Source organism: Lissotriton helveticus, chromosome 3_1 (assembly GCF_964261635.1).
Source record: "Lissotriton helveticus chromosome 3_1, aLisHel1.1, whole genome shotgun sequence".
Lineage (NCBI taxonomy): Eukaryota > Metazoa > Chordata > Amphibia > Caudata > Salamandridae > Lissotriton > Lissotriton helveticus.
The window spans coordinates 402,356,583-402,377,151 of NC_136061.1; the positions used below are offsets into that span (position 1 = coordinate 402,356,583).

Sequence of the window (20,569 nt, forward strand, 5' to 3'; positions counted from 1 at the left end):
TCCTGATCCTGCACCCACCTCGTCCTGAAACACTTGAGTAAGGTAAGTCCCTGCGCATGAGCCCAGCCCTGAAAAACCGAGTGAGGTGTGAGCCGGAGAAGGTGCTGTCAAGAGTGCAGCAGGCGCAGTGGCACCGGGGCCGACACTTTGACTCTTACACTGCCTCGCATGTCCATGGCTAACCCATCGGGTCACAACGCTTTTCACGCAGGAACCGCTGTCCAGACTTGAGTAGCGCTCCTGCCGGCCCGCACCCCCAACCCTTCACAACATTAACACTGACTCACCGTGAGACACCCGGAAAGCCAATCCGTTTACGCCAGAGTGATTGCATCACCCCCAACCCCCCATCACACCCTAAAGTACTTCCTCTAATGACCTGACAGATTAACCCCACCCCCTTTCCCGAAATGCACCGACAGGCAGGAGCAGAGCTCCCACTCCATTCACTTTGATGCCGGGTGCTAATTACCACACTTCCTGTGAGTAATCCGGCTGACCTTTCACTACAGTGACAATCATCAGGACTTGCCCATTGAACGCAATGGGCACCATTAAAAACCCAGTGTATTAGCATGGCAGTGAAGTCTACAGATGTGCGTGGGGGTGTAATACAGTATTACACCCCCACACACAGCTGTAGACTTCACTGCCATGGATGGGATCGTAAATCCTCCCCAAGTGGCTAGTACCGCACCCAGGGATGGGGGGGGGGATGCTTGGTGCAGTGCGATGACTCGAAAGTGAAGGGTCTGTCTCTTACACCACTAAAACGCACATGCACTATGTGAAAGCAGGCCAGAGGGAGACTTTGAGAAAGTATTTTGAACATAAATTCATGGGGGGAGGGGTGCATTTTTGCCTCGTTGACGTCCGATTTACAGCGCTCTGACACCTTCGGGTAATGTCCGCGCTTTATAAAAAATACACTAAATAAATACAATTGTAACTCATGAAATTGGGGGCCTTGAGTATTGACGGCTAATGTCTGCTGTCGGTAGCGGCAGCAGAATGAGGCCTGCGTGAATGATGGTTGGATGATTTTCTTTTGTATTCTCTTTCCCAACCATTACTTTAATTTATCGTGAATGGACCTTGGCTTCCCGCATGTTAACAATACCTGGTCCATGGTATTGTGTTCTGTTCTGCCATAGGCTATTGGCTCCCCTTTCAGCCAATGGCAGTCTCCTGCTGCTACTGTGTGAAAGGTCATCCCATTGTCTCTTGCTTTCAAAAGGGACCAGCCCGACCTCTTCGAATTTCTCCTCACTCAGTTTAGTAACCGAGCAGCCAATAGGAAGACCGTTTTGTTAAAGCAGCAAATGGGAGGACACACACACAACCATACACACAACTGCACACACAACTGCACACACACACAAACACACTGTCAGTCCACACTTTCACCAGGCACAAACACCATCAGTAGTCAGTGCACGATTTCACCGGGCACAAACACCACCAGTCGTCGGTGAAAGCGTGCACTAAGTACAAACACCACCAGCCGTCAGTGCACACATCAATTGTTAACGGATCCATAATTAACTATTGTAGCAATCGCAGTATGGGGCACTTTACTTTTAAACATATTCATCTAAAGCGCAGCATGCCACCATTGCTACAAAAATAAATCTACATTTTTTTGGCCTACAATTTATAGACTTTTGTTGCAATTGGTGTTGCAATATTTAGCAATGCCAATAGCTCAAACTTAATTAATGCGAGACCTAAGACTTTGCAAATGCTTGTTTGGTTAAGTGTACAATATCATAGTAACTGTTCTTGTATCTTTTTTATTCCAGCAACAAATAATGAATTGGTCTTGAATGTATACATCCATTGTGTTTCCAAATTTACAGTTACCTGTCAATAATACTCTTAAGCACAGTCTCATTGAAACAACAGGTTTCATGAAAATTTAAATTCAAGAATAGAAATGAAACCTCTCCATCACTATATGTAGTGCTTTAGTGAAATGAAGCTTGAACCTATTCAATGCTTCTGTAACTGAAGCAAAGTCCCCAACATCTGATGGAGGATTGTAGTAGATGCTTTGTCTCTGATACTGTCATGTCATATGTTGTTGGTCACTGTACCTCCATGTTGTGTTGAGGACTGAACTTCCATATTTTATGGAACAGTGTACTGAAGAGCTTTGTTTGGGAGTATACTATCTTGTTATGTGTACCAGTTTGCAACCATGTTGCATAGAGCAATGTATCACACTGCTGCACCATTCAGTGTTTTCGGCATTGCATCTGTGTTGTGACTGGTATGTGTGTGGCATTTTGCCTGAGATTGTGCTGCCATGATGCGTCCACCACTCTGCCTCCATGTCATGCCTGATCACAGAGGGTGCCAACTAGGTGTGTCCTACAGCATAACTTCTACTTCCTGTCTGTGCCATCATAGTGTTAGCCTGTCTGTTCTGCCAAGTTGGATTGCCACATCTCTGACCTAGATGAGAGGGTTCCATTTTATGTTGAGCAGTGTTCTGTCTTACTGCTGGTCCTCCATTTTATTTCATGAGCAGAAGTCACATGTAATGGCTCATACGCTATTCTCGTTTATGCACAATCTCTTTTCTGTTAAATGAAGTAACATTTACAGTCTTGTCCCTCCTCATGTTCTCCATGTCTGTTTTTGTTAGTAGTAGTCGCATGCCCTGTCTTACTTTTGTTGTATTCTCCCCTCAGACTTACATTGGTTCGGTTCTGGTCTCGGTTAACCCTTACAAGGAGCTGGAAATTTACAGCAAACAGCACATGGAGCGGTACCGAGGAGTCAGCTTCTACGAAGTCTCCCCTCACCTGTAAGTGACTCTCGATTGTGGGAAAGGCACACTTAAAATAATGTTGTTTAATGAGAAATACATCATCTTTGGCTGTACTCGTACACTAATAATAATGTGCTAACTTACTGCCACACAGGCTGGATGTTATGCAGTCATATTTTACAACTGACCTTTTCCTGTCAGTTTAGTCCACGGTGCAAATAAACAAAATACCAGTCACTGTAGTGCCTCTTATTATGGTAGTCCCAATGCCCCAGACCATTGCATGCACAAACAGAGTTTCTGACTTGCCCACTCAGTCCATTTCTCTCTATCTTGAAATGTAGCATTTCTTGCGTTGAATCCTGTCCAGGAGGTGGAAGATGCAGATTTTGGGGAACATTCATTTTTTCATTCTATGAATGGCGTCCTACGCAGGCTCAAGGCGGAGCTTGTAGTGGGGAGCCACTCTTATATTATAGGCGAGATGGAGTGACCTCAGCAATGTCATTATGGTCATTAAAAACCTGTCTGAAAAGCCTTCAGAAAATAGGTGCTTGAGTCTGGCACTGGGTTTAGGATAACTTGTTATGGCTCATTTGACAACATCATTTAAATCTAACTACTTCAGAGTGTAACACAATCCTTTTTTTATGAGCAAAACGGTATTGGCGATTCTGTGTGTGCTTAAAGTCCGGTTGAAATTGTCCGGTTATAGTTGTACTGGGGCCTTGATGTGGATGAACAAGGTTGACACAGAATTTGCATAGTCCTATTGTATTGACATGAAATAAGATGTGTCAGGACCACAAAATATCTTCAAACATATGGGCTATGTTAGCCGGACAGTTTATATTTCTAACATAATCACAACATTCTGATTAATTTGACAGCACAACTCACTGTTCCTGTAGCTAAAAAAATTCCCACACTGCCCCAGGTGTTGTATGTTTAAGACAGCCTCTAGCCAGATAGGTTTGCTCCTTCAACTTCACACATCAGTCCGTGCCACCTGCCGAGCCTTATAGGACGGAGGATTTTCCAACCTTCAATATTTTCCAAAGTTTCTTTTTGCCAGTAAGGTTCCCATTCCCAATAGTGTTCTGACCCCCCCCTCCCTACTCCCCTCCCTACTCACCTCCCCACTCCTTGCACATTCATGTCTTCTACAATCCAGAGCAAGCACATCTTTGCAAAGAGATCTGCAGGCCTCTGCAATACTTTTATTAATGTGCTTAAGGCCTTTTTCCAGAAATAAAAGAATGAGGAGACATGCCCATGTCATATGTACCAGTTTATTCGTGACATCTTGTGCACATTGGGCATTAAGCAAGTCTCTCACCCAAAGGTGTTCGGGATGAAATATGTAAATAATTATTTTGAATTGGCTCCAGTTTTGCCTTTATTGTTCTCTCCCTCGAATCAAGGAGGACATGCCTCCAGTCCACATCTTCCAAGGGTCCTACATCCCTCTTCCATTTAGCCCATAGAGCTTGCAAGGAATCATCATTTGTTGTATCAAGAGAATGTCAGATTCCAGAGCGCCCTGACTAGAAATGATTTACTTTGATGAATAAAGTAGCCACATGCACAATTACATCACAGTAAAAGAAAAGTCCTCTTCTATTTACCCTAGAAGTCAAATCGAGTGAAGAGCGTTATGGAATCAAGTTAAAAATTGTATGTTTTCTCTTTTGTTTATCTTCGGAAGTCCTTGATTTACTAAAAATAAAGAAATGCCTTTGTTTTTGGTTTAGTTTAGAGAAAAGTATAGTATCTTGCAGATTCTGCTTTTCTCAGGTTTCACTGTTGACAAATTTTGCCTTCTGTGTTTCTGTCTTGATCTTTATCAGCAGGTCTCTATTTCCAGACTAATGGCCACTCAATCCATATTTGACTGTGGTTTGCGTTTTCAAACTTGGTCAGGTATTAATCAAACTCAAAGTGGTGTGTAATTTTTCGGTAGCCTTCTATTCCAGCTGTGTCTTTCAGTAGGCTGTGTACAAATCTCTGCTGTATGTTATGTTAAAAAGTTTTCTAGAGCGCTCAGATTACTCCAGCTGGAGTGTCCCAGCGCTAGAATTGCTACCCTAACTGGAATAATACAGAACGAGAGGCAGCGCAGAAGGTAAAAAGTATTTTGAGAGCGGGGAAAATCAGGCAAAAAATCTGGTAAAAGCTGGTGTAAGAGCACTAGGAGTAATAGTTTTATCTAAACAGCCAGGTTTTAAGATTTCTCCTAAAAATAGCGTCAACAGGTTCTGGTCTTGGATGCAAGGACAGAGTATTACATAACCTGGATGCACAAACGCCAAAAGAGCAGCCACCCCCCGGGCTTTCCTAACCGTTGGAGTCACCGCCTGTGCAGTAGCCGAAGATCTGAGCTAGTGGGCAGGTGAATAGGGTTTTTACCAAGTCAAGCAAGTAGCGAGGCCCTCTATTGTTGAAAAGTTTGTAACATAAGCACATAGCCTTAAAGCTGATAAGCTTTACCAAAGGAAGCCAATTAAGTTCTGCCCAGGCTGGAGACACGTGTGCTCGTCTCAGGAGCTTTAAGAGAAGTCGGGCAGCTGCGTTTTGCACCCTTTGTAGCTTCTGGAGTCTATACTTGGTCACTCTGATGTACAAGCTGTTGCAATAATCTAGTCTTGAGATTACAAGAGCCTGTACTACCGCCTTCCTCTCAGTCAAGGGAAGCAGATTAGAGATCTTGGCAATCATTATGAGTATGGCAAAACATTTTCTGGCCCGGCAGGACATTTGGTTGGCAATAAAAAGCTGTACATCAAACCATATTCCAAGATTTTTTACTTTGGGTTTGGGGAAAGAGCATAGCGTCTTAAGCTACCATGCTGAGGACCACACTGAGTGTTTTTCCCCCAACTATAAGAACCTTAGTTTTGTTGGTGTTCAGTTTTACGTAGCTAGATTTCATCCACTAGGCCAGTTCTACCATGCAAGATTCGAAGCTCATTGCAGACTCTCCGTCATCCTGGGCAAGAGTGATAATCAATCCGGTGTCATCTGCATAGGATACCATGGTGACATTGTGTTTGCTGAGGACATCTGCCAGAGGGCGCATATAGATGTTAAATAACTTAGGGCTCAGCGTAGATCCCTGGGGCATCGCCTGGTCGAGGGAAGCACTACCGAGGCACGCAGAGTCTTGACTACCTGAAAGGTGCAACCTTGAAGAAAAGAGGCCAGCCACTTAAGAGCCAGGGAACACCATTCAACTGCGAAACCGTTGCAGCAGCAGACCGTGAAAAATCAGTAATGAATGCCACACTTAGATCCAACATGATCAAGGCATCAGTGTGCCCTTTGTCTGCCATGGATCTGAGAGATTTTGAAGCCAATAGCAGTGCAGATTCTGTGTTGTTTTGAGCCGGGATACCAGATTTGGACTCATGAAGCAAGTTATTGGATTTTATAAAATGAGTCAGTTTAGCATTGATCTGTTTCTCAGCTACTTTGGCAAAAAAAGGGAGAAGTGTGTCGGGTCTGAGGTTTTCCGGTAAGTCTGGGTCTAAAGATAGTTTTTAAGAAAGGGGCTTAACAATGGCATGTTTCCAGCTTTTAAGCATCATACCGGAAGCAAATGAAATGTTAAGAAGGTTGCTCAGTCCAGACAGAATGGACTTCGTAGCTAATTTCAGAATCTTAGGGAGAGCAGGTTCCTTGGGGGAATCCTGATTTAACCCTGGTGACCAAAGCCCGCAATTCTTCCAGAGAGGCACAGATGAAGCTGGAAAGGCCATCCACAGAGGCTGGATCTTACCCCCAAAGCCTCCTGACATCCTAAATCCCTCACAGTTTCAGGAAATGACTGATAAATGCCAGACACCTTCTCACGAAAAAGTTGGGCAATGGAATTACAACTTTCAAGAGAGGGAGTAACCTGTGCGGAGACCCGATCTAAAAAAAATCAGTTCCCTGGAAGGATTGTGGGCAAAATCAATTTTATCGGTTTAGAAAATCCTCCTGGAGGTAATGATTCTTTTATGATAAATTCTCAATGCAACATGATAATCCTGTTTACTGCTGACACTCTTAACTTTGTTCCATATGCGCCCCAGTCGTTTACAGGATTTTTTTAAAGATAGGAGCTCAACATTGAACCATTCTGCTTTCTTCGTGCTACATGATCCTTTAATGGGGCCCTGACTAAAGAAGTCAGGGATTTGATGATAGAGAACAATTCCCTGGAAGAGTTATGAGCAGAATCAATTTTATTGATGTAGAAAATCCTCCTGGAGGTACGGTTTCCTTCAATGCGACATGATAATCCTGTTTACTGCTGACACTCTTGACTTTGCACCACATACGCTCCAGCAGTTTACAGGATTTTTTTAAAGGTAGGTGATCAGCATTGAACCCGTCTGCGGAGGGTTGGCTCTTCGTGCTACATGATCCTTTATTGGGGCAATCCTCTTGAAGGCCCCAGTAATCCAATTGTCCAAAAGCTGGTTTGCTGATTCACTGTCCTTACCAAATTGAAATTTATTGGACTGTAGTGCCGCCTTGAAAGACTCTGGGGGTAACGTTCCTGATCTTGTAGTTCCCACGTTTCATGGGTGGTCTAGAGAGCCCTAGCTAAAAGGGGACCAAATAATGCTCTGACCACAGAATGGGAGTTCAAACAGTCAAAACATGTGAGTTGGCAAACACAGGGTCTACCTGAGATATGCGTCGGGCTGATGACCCGTTGGGACAGTTGAAGGATATCAAGATCTTTTATGAGAGAGGAGGCCAGGCGACAACTGGTGTCCTCGAAATGGATATTAAGGTCCCCTATAACCACCAAGTTGTTATTATGTAAAGCATAAGAGGGCAAACAGTCAGCTAGCGAAGTAGCAAATTAGAGACAGGGCCATGGGGCCGATAAATAAGAAAGCCTGCCATCGAATGAGTACTGGAGAAGGCTAAATTGAAAAAGGTGGCCTCACAATCTATCAATTCAGTATCAGTGAAAGTGAAACTGATATAATGTTTAAAAATTATCGCAATCTCCCCTCCCCTTTGGGGGAAGCGATTGTTTCTGACAAGTGCATAGACATCACGGATAGTGCTAAGGATGTCGGGCTGGAACTATCCGGTAGCCATATTATGGTAAACTGCTTACACTTTGCATGCTAAACAATGCATGCCATAACAACGCAGTCGTTACAATGACTGCGTTATTACGCACACCGTTACAACGCAAGCTGGAACAACGACTTGCGTTAGGGGGCAAAAGGTGTTGGGTTTAAAATCCAACACCTTCCCTAGTGTCCCCACAGACTGAAGTTGGAATAGTAAATTATACTATTCCAACATCCAGCTTCACCTAAAAGCAAGTCGTTGTTCCGACTTGTGTTGTAACAGTATGCGAAATAACAACGTGCCCATTGTAACGACCGTGTTGTTATGGCATGCGTTGTAAAGGCATGCGAAAAAAAGTCATATATTCCCATATTTCTGTTAGGAATAGCACGTATGGGCTTTAGTCCCTAAGGAAATCGAAAATCTTGGTACCTATGTTTCGCCACGGACCGGCAGTTTAAAACAAAACAGTCAGCCTGAGGCTCACTAGATATTTCCAACTTGTTCGGAGACCGGGCCCTAAACTGCTTAGTTAGCATAAACCCACAATTCGGACAGCTGGAGCATCCTAAGGAGATATCCAGGACATGGTGACACTACGTGGCTGAGTACACAACCAGACTACTGAGTTCATCAGAAAAATATTGCCTGTGAGAGGGTCCTGGCATAGCAGGGGTGCTAGTCCCTGGTGCCGTTTGGGCGCAGACGGACTTGCCTTTGGTGCACACGAGACACGTCCGTGCACCGGTTATGTCCTAGCTAGCCTGCCTACCAAGGGGCCGTATCTAAGGTGCCGGCAAACAGAGCTAAAAAAACAAAGGAGGGACAAAAAACTCTCAAACCGGAGCCAAGCAGCCCCATACCAAACAGGAAGGCTCCCCTGCCTGTAGGTAATATTAGCAACATGTAAATTAATTAAATTAATACAACTAAAATAATGGGGAGAAAAGGAAAAGCAATAAAATATTAAAAGTGAATGTGAACGAGGGGGTTGAACAACTAAGCCACCAACCCTTTCTTGAAGTCAAGCATCTCCATGCACTTGGGTGTTTACAAGGTAAGAGTATGGTAACAGAGATAAGCAAAGCAGTGCCAGCAGAGTGAAACGGGTAGTAAGTGTTGCTCCGACCAATGCATGTTTTAAGTTCTGTGAGATACCTTTTTCCGGATGTGATTGGCTGTAATGTGAGGATGTCAGCATTCGCCAGAGGACTGCGAAACTGAATACTGAACATTTGCCTTAACCCTACCTCAAATTGATCCTCTTTCATAGATTTACTTGAAGTGTGGACTGGGTGGCCATTATGAGACATTTGTGTATGACTTTGGTTAGTGTGAGGGCTTTCGGATCAGTACCCCATGTATTATTGTTCTTTTAAAGAAAGGAGATTTTGTGTCTAGTACGTTCCAAAGGAAAGGCAACGCTCGTATGACAGAGTAGAGATGGGCAAATTAGTTCAAGGAGGGCTGCAGCCATGCAATATTTTAAGGCTACCATAAAAGATAAATGTGCATATATTGAATCTAAATGGAAACAATGTGCTGAGTCATTGGTTTTCCTGAGAATTGTGCATGGATTCTGCCATTCCGAAGCTACTTTGAACACTGTAGTAGAAGAGGGTGCAGATAAACTGTGCTTTCAAGAGATCACTCTCTTGCATACAGTAACATATTGAACAATACTTGAATAATGTGAAGACAGGGTTTGGAATAATTTCATTTGAAAAGTGAGCCTGTGAATGAGCCTGAAAATGAAACTATATCAATCATGTGACCCTAAGCTGCTGCTCTGTTATCTGCGGAACTCAATAAATCAATCAACCATTGTAAGAAGACAAACAAATGTATCTCAGAAAAGCTTTGTGAGATCCCCATTGAGCTGTTGCATAAACTGAGTTTTTGGCTCAGTTCTACAAGGTTTGCTTTCCAAACCACCGGTGACACAAGTGAACTTAGCTCAATGCTTGAATGTGAAACACAAGTTGTTATAGCCCAGCAAACACCACCCAGTACATAATTGAAGTGACATCAATGCTTTTGGGTTACTAACAATCCGTAAAGAGGGATCCAGGGATACCGTGGTAATTAGAAGCAAACCATTTTTATTCTCTTAATTTTTTTTTTTTAAAACGTACACACTCTCACTAAAAAGCGTGTTTATTTCAACTGGTGCACCCTGTTTCTCAGCTTATGTAAACCAACCACACAGATACAGCCAGACAAAGAACCCTTTTGGCATTTATTATTTCAGATTAAATTGGTTTGTGCACTTTCAGTTATAGGCTTCATGAGGAAATGTCTTTTTCTCGGTATCTACAAACTATAGGGCATGCATGACGTTATTCTGCAGAAGCAGCATAAAGAAACAAGCATTTGCAATGCAACAGGTCTCGCATTTGCGAGAGTTTAAGCAATTGCCATTGTAAATGACAGTGCCTTTTATTTATATGCTTTGCAAACCAGCACATATATAAAAAGACATTGGTATTTTTAATGCCAATAATTCAAACTCTCGCAAATACAAGGCCACTTCAATGGTGGCTACGCCCCTTGCGATAGACGCTGCTCGCCGTATTCAGGTTACAGCAAGCCGTGTCTGAAGGAAGGGGCATGGCCACTATTAAAGTGAAAGCATGGTATGAGGCACTTTCACTGGGAAAAAAAGAAAGGTTTCGTAGTGCGGCTGATAAAGTTATAGCAGACCGTGCTTACAAACACAATAAATAAAGAAGTGCAGCCACTATAGTTACAGCCTACCACCCTGCCCAAGTAAATAAATAAAGAAGAGGGCGGCGTGGGTAAAGCGGGCGGTGTGCTGCGTTGTAGGAAAGCGCGTCGTGGGTGGAATAGGGGAAAATAGTGCTCACAGACCGTGTAACAACACAAGTAAAAAGTCCAGTCCTCAGGGGAGGTTACAAATGCAGACAAGGTGGTTCCAAGGAGGGACTACTAAGCATATTCATGAATCAAATGCAACGATTTAGAAAGGACAATAAATGGAGCCAAATAAAAGGTGGGCGGGGAAATGGGCGGAGCTTCAAGTGCCTACCTTTATACAGCATGCCTCGCAGAGCAGCGTATGCGATGCTTAGGCTCGACCTAAAAATTATTATAACTCATCCCAAGTGTTAAACCGTAGCACCTTTTGTAACAGCATCCACTTGTTCAGAGTCAAGCAGCCTCCAATAGCATTTCTGGCCCCAGATTTGACCTTAGTTAGGGAGGTTCCTGGGTGGCTGGCCAGGTGATTGTGCTGACGCTTTCCTAGGCAGGATAGGCAGTCGTGGGGGTTCTTATATTATTGATTAAATGTGCCCAAAGCCTTCCACCCCAAAATGAGCCTGGATGCAGAATAATGAATCATTTGATTAGGGGAATATATCTCTTGTGGACATCTTGAAAGAGAAAATGCCATTTCCCAGTCTCTGTGATCAATTACACACAGCACAGCCCCTTATGACACTTCACTTTTGGTTTTCACTCGAGAATAAAGTTCAAGGCAATGGTTGTATATCCACAGCCTCAATAAGGAATATACACTTTAAAGTATCAGAGGTCCCGAGCAGCATCTCTGTATGTTGTCATACTTTAAATAAAATGTCATGTTACACATGATACTATCAAGCAAAGGTAGCAATTTCTCAAAAACATTCCTCAAACATGGACATATTGTGCCCTGTTTGAGGGTCAGCAACGTTATTGACAGCCAGGCTCTGTAATTAATGAAGCTTTATTTGACACCAATGACAAACAATCTCACTGATGCTGTTGGTAAAAAAAGACAAACAACACTGCAAGCAGGCAGGAGCTCAAAAGTGGCGCGTAATCTCAACAGATTGACTTATATTCAGCAAAACATTTGCAATATTTCATTTATGGTGCTCTAGGGAACAACACGGACGGTGAACAGCTCACACAACGGCTTCTAGACTAAAAAAGACGTCACAAATGCACCACCATCAGCAAAAGAGAAGCTGGCAGTCTCAGCGCTCCCTTGACAGTCGTACACAATCCTAATCGAATGAAAGCCAAAGGGTGTGATAGAATGACTAAATCTGTGTGCTGCTGGGTATAACATCTTGCACTTTTTTCTTCTCTTTTACGCCTTAGTGGGCCAACCATATGCAACTAATGTGAGGCTGTTGTCACAACTGTTCCATGCAAGCCACATGGAGCCTCAGATGCACTTCTGCCTGTTTGGGCTTCATCGGGATGGTGTAGCTCGACTTTCGGGCCTCACTGAGTCCATGTCTAAACATTCTCTCATCAGACTCAGGGTTACAAAAAAAGTTACAAATAACTGTTTCCTTCTCTGCGTTTCTCATTCTCTCTCGTGCCTCTCTTGCATAGCGCTCTTCGCGATCCAGATCACATGTAGGCGCTCACAATCTTTGCAGGTCTGAGACAAAGGGAACCCAAAAGCTTTTGTCCAGAATCACACTGTGTGCACGTGGAAGCCTAGATCCTGGTCTTGCGGTTCCTAGGCCTGACCTATCTCGCCCATTGGCACGAGGTGCTTTTCCACTCTGAGAGTTCTCTGCCCTGGTTTCCGCCCGCAGCATGTGGGGCCCACTTTTGGCAGAATAGTGCAGGGTGACTGTACCAGGCTTCTCCTGTTGCACGGAAATCGATTAATCTGGGTGCCTCAGAGTTGCCTCAAATCAACCCTTCTGTCTTTGCCTGGAAGGGGCAGGTTTTGGTGCACACATGTGTGCGCGCACCTTCTCCGATCGATTCGACACACTCCATGAGGTGGGTGTAATGATTTACAGAAGGGGCCGGGCAGCAGTTAGCTATACGCTTAGAGATTGCTGAACCGATTTTTGTTGGTGTTTTTATTGTGCTGGTGTGCTTGGCAGCCTTTCATTTAGGAGCAGAGAAATCCCACCCGTCTTCACTACTTCAGTCAGCCTGTGTTCACAGGCACTAAGAATGCTTGTTATATCTGACGAAAGTTCAGGTAGTTTCAGACGTCAAAGGTTGGTAGTGTTTTATTACGTGAAACAGCCTTCATTTCTCTCTTTTAAAAACACGAACTGTGTGCCTAAGGTTCCCGCCCCCTGCAGATTCATATATCTTCAACACCCTGCAGCCAAGTACGGGGAGGCATGTCACTGTTAAGAGGAAGGACGGCCGAAGTCGACGCAGGAGGGAAACTGAAAGCGTGTGATGCATGCGCTGCCAGCCTCCGGGAACAGGAGATGTGCACGCGTACAGAGTGCACATCTCCTGTCCGCACGCGTGCACATCTCCTGTCCGCACGCGTGCATATCTCCTGTCCGCGCATGCTGCCTCCTGGCTCCCTTCTCAAACAAAAGCCACAGCAATAGAGCTCGTCAAGCGAAGCAGCTGCGCTGCATTCTATAGGTGAGACCTAAAAACCTACAAACCCTCTCCTCAGAGTAAACCGTTCTGAGTGAATTGTTTTTCCAGACATGCCATCTCAGTCAGGAATCCACACGAGGTGTCCTGGATCCACACGTAGTGGGATATCCCCAAGGTGCCCATTCGAACAAGTCCAGAAGCTTGACCAGAGATACCTTTGAGATCTTAATTGGGGCATTTTCCAAGGCACTGCATCGCCCACAACTGGGGGTGAGCCCGGCTTGTTGTTGCAACTTAACACTGAGGGGTCCCAAGTAGTTCTCGATGAACCTAACTCTGGTACTGTTCCTAGTATTGAGTCATGGCTGTGCTAAACAGAGAACCAGCACACATCTGCTGGTCAGCTACAGTCTTTGAGAGGTGTGTGAGTATTGTTGTCACATAGTAAAAAAAGCTACTTACCCCTATGCTGATGCTCCCTCTTTCAGCTTCTCGGTCACTTTGTCCCATCTCCAAAAGACCCTTTTCCCCATCCCCTGAAGCCTCTTGTTCCTGACCTTCATTTGATGTCCCTAACATGTGACCCCAGGTCTAGCTCTCACAGCCCTTGCAACCAATGAGCCCCCAACCCCCTCCCCACACCCCTTCCTTCCTAAACCATAGCATCTCTATGGCTTATTAACAGGGCCAAAGGCAAATATACTGTCATTGAGTGATGGAAGGGGTAACTGGGTCCCGAAAGAGAAAGTGGACTATTTCTGAATTAGAGATCCCTTTTCTCTGTTTGGATTTTATGGCCAGGACTGGTCGACACCTATCATCTGAGGCGTCATTCAGCAGACGGGTGCAGTTCTGTGCTTATAAGCTCTACTTCAAGCACAAGAAAATGTTCTTGATAAATAATTTTGTGGGAGCAATCTCTAATAGCCTTAAACCTCAGTATCTTGAGTCTTCGCCACAAAATGCCCTTTACGTTGTTTCAGTGTCTTTCTTTCATTGGTACAATTGCGAACAGAGCCTACATCTTCACTCGCGCTGTTCTTTACCAGTTTTCGGCTGCGCTTCACCATTTCCTCCCCGCCATTTCATCTGCCGGGCTGCCGCGCTTGCGGCCATCTTGGGTGAGTCCGTCTCGGAGCTGGGACGGCATCCCTGGAGGACTTGAGCACCTTTCCCTCCATGATCCTTCTAGGCAACATCAGCGCCGCTTCACGACTTACTCTGGCCGCATTCTCCTTCCTTCTTGCAGCTCTTGAAGCGCCCTCCTATCACCACTCGCGCTGCTGCCGCTTGGCCTAGTGGCACAGCCTCCACTGCGATCCCACTTCGGCTCCTGTGAAGAATCTTCACCCTCTTCATTCTACACCCTCGAGCTGGTATCGGCACCTATAACGACCGGGCTTCAGCTCCTGGTCCAGTCCTCTTTCTCCCCCCCCCCCTTTTTCAGCTTACTCCCTCCCGAGCTCTGGCGTCCATACCCGCGGCAGTGTCCCAGACACCGCTACAAGCCATGGGCCGCAGCGATGCACGACAATCAAAAATCCCGTTTGAATCTAAGAGAACCACCAAGACGGCGCCGGAGGGAGGTGGGAGCCCCTCAACCTCGGCCCCCCAGAGGAGGACTGGAAAACGCTTTTACTGGGTATGAAGCAAAGCCTCTCGTCTATTGACTCTAAAATCGATACCATCAACGCACGTATGGACAGCGTGGTGGCGAAACTTGAGCATGACACTCAAATAAAAGAGGCTGAGGAGAGAATCTCCAGACTGGAAGACAACGCCACTTCTTCACATCGCCAAATCACCCAAATGGATAGACTGCTCAAAATCATAGCGGACAAGAACGAGGACTTAGAAGCGAGATCGCGCCGAAACAATGTCCGCATTTTGGGCCTTGCGGAGACCACAAACACGGGGAAGATGGAACTATTTGTTGAAAACCTCGTCATGGAACTGTTTGGTAAGGAATCCTTCTCCCCACTCCTCATTGTTGAGCGAGCCCATCGCTCCCTGGCTGCTCCCCCTCCCCCCGGCTTCCCGCCTAGGCCCATTATAACGCGCTTCCTTAATTACAGAGACCGAGATGCGGTGTTGCGTCGGGCGAGGGAACTGAAGATGGTGCACTATGAAAACACAACGCTTTCTTTTTTCCCTGACTTCACCCCTGCTGTCCAAGAAGCCAGGCGCAAATTTGCAGGGATCAAAAAGAAATTGCAGGCCCAGGAGATCCCCTATGCCATGCTGTGCCCGGCCAAACTAAAACTCTCCCACCAGGGCAAGCATCACTTCTTTCAGAATCCGCAACAGGTTGAAGACTACCTTAAACAATGCAAAAAGGACCAGCACAGGGAGGAATCCACGCGCCGCCGCTCTAGATCGCACTCTCCACTATCACAACAAGACTGACATGTTTCATCGCTTGATGGCTCTTTGTACTTCTGATTCACTGTGCAACTGACCTGTGCAAATTGACTCTTGTGTACTCCGGTGAGGTCTTTGCTTTATTACATATATCGCTGGTTTAAATGTACACTGTGTGCTCACTAGACCACCTCCGTCCCGCGGTCCCTACTAGGGCGACCTGGTTGTGGGCGGGTGTGAGTAGGGAGGTGGTTGGCAGGTCTGGTGCCCCTAGTTTGGACCCCTAATGGGTATTCCCCACTATTCCTCCCCCCTACTGTCGTGTATTTCTATAGGTTCTGATTCGATCCCCCTATTCCTGACCCTATTCTGGTTAAACTTACTAGCTAGTTAACTAACAGTCAGCCCATGAGGCAAGAAATCCCCCATGATGCAGATACCGTTATCTGACGCAGTCACACTACGGCACAGGAACGTGTTATCTGATTAGGTCATAACGCTTGAGATCTAATTAGACAAGCGATATTCCTCCAGCCCCTGATAAGGCATACGACGTTCTCATAACAAATCAAACCTATGACAACCTGGATAATCCGTGCGGCCATTGTTTTGATTTCACAGAGAACTTTAGTAAAGAATGTGCTAACGAGCAAGTCGTATGACATCTTTATTGACGTACCTATGTCCATCCTTACGTCAATCTCGGCACCTTTAAGGTATAAATATTGCCGACCTTGCCCTATGCAAAGACACGCGTGGTGACAAGACGGAGCAGCCATACTTGCCGAAGCCGAGAGCAGAAGCAGACCCCGCAGGCAGCAGCCCCGCCTTCCTGACGCGCTGAGAGACGCGCTGCTATCTCAAGCCGAGAGACCCAGCACCGGCGCTTCTGGGCAGCCCTCGCAGGCAGCCTGGAATATCGAGAGCAGAGAAAGAGATACCATTCCTCATTCATCCTAAATTCCAGGTACAGAACTGAATAACCCCTCCTAGAGAATTCTTTAGTTATTCACTTGGCAAAAACAAACTTAAACTAAACTGTAACTTTCTATTCCCGCCCACGCATTAGACTTAGGTCAGGTACACGGGGTAGGCGTATTTAGAAACACCAGTTGAGTACGTTTAGTCAAATGTATATGTGTATGTAAATATATTTTAATCATTTTAAACATCATATGGCTCAGAAACCATATCAATGTTTTTACAGTATTATTTTATACTATTGCTTCTAATGTATGCACTTTACTTAACTATAAGTATTGCAATAATATCGATCCATTTCTCTTGTACGAGAAAAGAGACTGATCAATAAATAACATCTTTTATTGAACACGCCCGTCTCTTCCTTTTCTCTACATTCTGATGAGACTAAGAATGCACGTACTGACTGAGTAAAATAATTGCCTTGTGCTCACACGACTCTCGAGATTGACTCTTGATTAGGGGAGAGCAAAGTTGTCATGTTCTATGGTTGTCAGAAACTAAATCCCTTCTTGTCTAATCAGGGGAGTTCATCCTTCCTTGAACATTCGAGAAAGTTTCTAGCGAACTCTGAGCTTAGCTGGCAAACCCAAAAATTAAGTCTAGTATCGACAGTAGTAGACCTAGTTAACGTCTGGCCTAGGCCTTTACTGCTGTAGGTACTATTCCAATGCGCAGAGCCTATTGGGAAAATAGGAGCTACACTACATGGCGCCCAACGCGTTTGGAAAGGGCGATAAAACTAACGTAAGACATTTAGAGTAACTCAGTCGTGCTTTCTCACTCAGACCCCTTTTCCCAAATACTCCAAAGACGTCTGGAGTGGGTGAAAGGTTATTATATCCTCCAAAACCTCGCAGGAGGGAACTCCTATGTATGGTTCTTGGTCTAGTCAACGTTGAAGGATAAAACAGTTCCAAAATATTGTGCACCTAATCTCTGTTTCCATAAAGAAACCTGATCTGCAAATAAAAATAATACCATCCTGTCAGTAAAATGGGAGACAGTGATGGAGAAAGAGAGGCAATTAGATTAGCTACTGAAATAGCAGATGCTGATGCTACCATGCAAACAGCAGACCCGGATATAATACTCATCCAGGTCGCCAAAAGGAGATCTATAACCTTAAAACTTATAGAAAATGGACTGACACCTAGAGGTGGCACAGTCATATTCGTAATTGAGGCACACGAATATCGGCAGACAGAGGTATACTATACATGGATACATTTTCCAGCAGCAAATGCTGTAACAAAGTACTTCCACTATTACAAAGTAGAGGAACCTCCTGAAACGTACACTCCTTTCGAGGAGGTGGAAGTACCACTCAAATTCCAAGAGCATTTGCTCTTATTTGATGGCGCCCTAAAACATAATAATCACATTACAAGGCTCGGTCCTTTAGGAAGACCAGGAGCAACGTGGCCGGTCTTAGCCGGATACACACCACATCCAGACATCGACGAGATGACTGCACCAGAGCTATTAATACAGCTAAAACAACTACTAAAAATTCACAGACAATTAGTTCAGTATGTAATGCGGACTTCAACAATTCAGCTAGCGATTAAAATTCCACAGCTGACCCCTCACCAGGGGAACACAAATAAAATCACACCACAGAACATCCAATCCTGCCTAGGTAAAGTTCCAGCTAAACGGGAACAAATACCATTCTGGTTGGCACAGAAAATCACCCAAATAGAGGCGGTGTTTCCTGACACCACCCCATTAGAAAAGCACAGGATTCTGACTATATGTCTCCCAATGGGAATCGCACCACACATTGAGGACTGTGACACTTGGGGTACGGTCTTTGCTTCAATCTACACAAAAACGCACGGTGTTCCATCCATTTCGGTAATACCAGATGTGCTAAAACAAATTCAAGATGAATACGGTCCAGAACCTGCTTTAACTCTTGGTATGAAATTACTGAAAGACTTCAAGCAGGTCTCGGCTATATTACTAGCCAACATAAAGGGTGAAGCAGCAAACGTGGCGATCCGCCAGAGGTTAAAAGAGACAGATATAGCAGACCAACCAGCTGAAATTGCCAGAATCATAGAAAAATCCTATGAAGAACTAGGCAGAGATAGTGTAGGTGGAATACCAGTAAAACCGCAACTGACTACAAGTCCAGAAAAAATATTTTTTAATAATAATTCACCAAAAAAGAACTGGGATGGAAATAAACAATCCAATCCTAAAGAAAAGAAATTCCAGTCCAGAGGAAGGTCTCCTAGGCGAAGAGAGAAATCTCCAAACCCGAGACAAAGGTCACCTCAGAGTGAACCCTCTGGGAATAGATATAACCTTAGAAATAGGGATAATATTAAAAAACCTGATAGATATCAAGACATTGATACACGTCCGTCTCAATCTTTTCAGAATTCCTCGCAGAAATCGGAAAGAAGAGGACGATCAGAAGAGCACGCCAAGTCCAAAGACAAGGAACCTGCTCAACTGAAAAAGAAATCACAATTTCCAAAAAAGAAGGTAGCCAGTATCAAGGTAGTTAACAATGCCGAGAATACTGAGGACACAACTGAAAAACGGAGAATGGGCTCAGACAATGCTAGACAGCGCAGCAGAGGTGAGCATAGCTCGCAAAATCCTTATGAATCATCTGGAGACAGTGGACACGAATGAATACCTTCAAGTGGAAACTGCAGATACCAGAGTTAGCAAGCCCCACAAAATATACGAGATAACATTACGTATAGAGGGAGATAAGACTAGGAAAATAAGGGGACTATTTTGGGATAACCTATCCAAGGGCTATGACATCCTTCTAGCTGAAAAAGACTGGCCACCGGAGTTTGTCAGGGAGTGCCCTCATGGCGAAGAAGTAATTATGCCTGCCTTCTCGAATCAAATACCGATTCATAAAAAATACACACTTGCTAGAAAGTGGGCAGTGGCCTTAGCACCTGCTTTATATAAAAATCACGTAGGATGGGATGAGGATTCTCCTCCTCACAAAGTCCAGTTAAAATCACAACCTACTGCACAAAGGCAGTACCCAATTAAGCAAGAAGCTAAAAAACAAGTAAATGAAATACTAGATCAGCTAGAATACCAGGGGGTGATTGAAACTTGCACCTCACAAATGAACAATCCTTTGTTTCCGGTCTCCAAACCAGACAATTCGTACCGTCTAGTTTTGGATTACCGACACCTTAACACATGTTGCAAAACTTTTGCAGTGCAAAACTCACACAGTGCTGCACTAATGAATAACATAGTGCGCAAAAAATACAAAACAACCTTGGACATCTCCAACGGATTCTTTTGTCAAAACATAGCACCAGAGAGCAGATATTTAACTGCATTTTCAGTAAATGGCACTCAAAAACAATTCTGTCGGTTAGCCCAGGGGTACAAGAACAGCCCGGGGGTATTCTCAGCGAGAGTAACAGAATTACTACAACTATATGATGATGAAGCATTATCTTATGTCGATGACATTTACTTAACAGATGATGACTTGGAGACTCACTTGAAAAGAGTGAACACCATAATACTTGGTTTCGCTGCAGAGGGTTACAAATTCAACTTCAAAAAGTCCAGAATTGCCCATCTGACGGTCCTATTCTTAGGATATGAGTTATCAAGTGAAGGCAAAAGCCTGGCAGACAATTTCCTAGAGAAATGTGCCGTAATCCAAGCTCCTAAAACACTAAAAAACCTACAGTCAATTCTAGGCTTCCTAAATTTCGGAAGAACTTACATTGCAAATTACGCAGAAAGGGTCAAACCCCTTTACGATCTAATTAAACCAGACTTTAAAAGATCCAGTTGGACTCAAGCACACACAGAAATTTTGAGATCCTTACAAACAGACATGCTAATTAAAACAAAATTAGAAACCCGTGATAATACACGCAACCTTGTGATCCGAGTCATCCCAGGGAGATACGGATTCACATACCTAACCTCTAATGAGGGAGATAAGGTACCAATTGCATTCAAATCACATTTGTACACAAAAGCTGAACAGAGATTCAACAACAAAGGAAAAATTGTTCAAGCAGTTCAAAC

General features: G+C 44.5%; 1 protein-coding gene across 3 annotated transcripts in view; it reads left to right on the forward strand.

The window, feature by feature from the left end:
• MYO1C (myosin IC) overlaps positions 1 to 20,569 on the forward strand; it is a 457,043-nt gene that overhangs the window by 215,184 nt on the left and 221,290 nt on the right. For all 3 annotated transcript variants that reach the window (XM_078680174.1, XM_078680173.1, XM_078680172.1), the window contains exon 3: positions 2,697 to 2,812. In XM_078680174.1, coding sequence (XP_078536300.1) covers positions 2,697 to 2,812 — 116 coding nt within the window. The remainder of the gene's footprint in view (positions 1 to 2,696; positions 2,813 to 20,569) is intronic.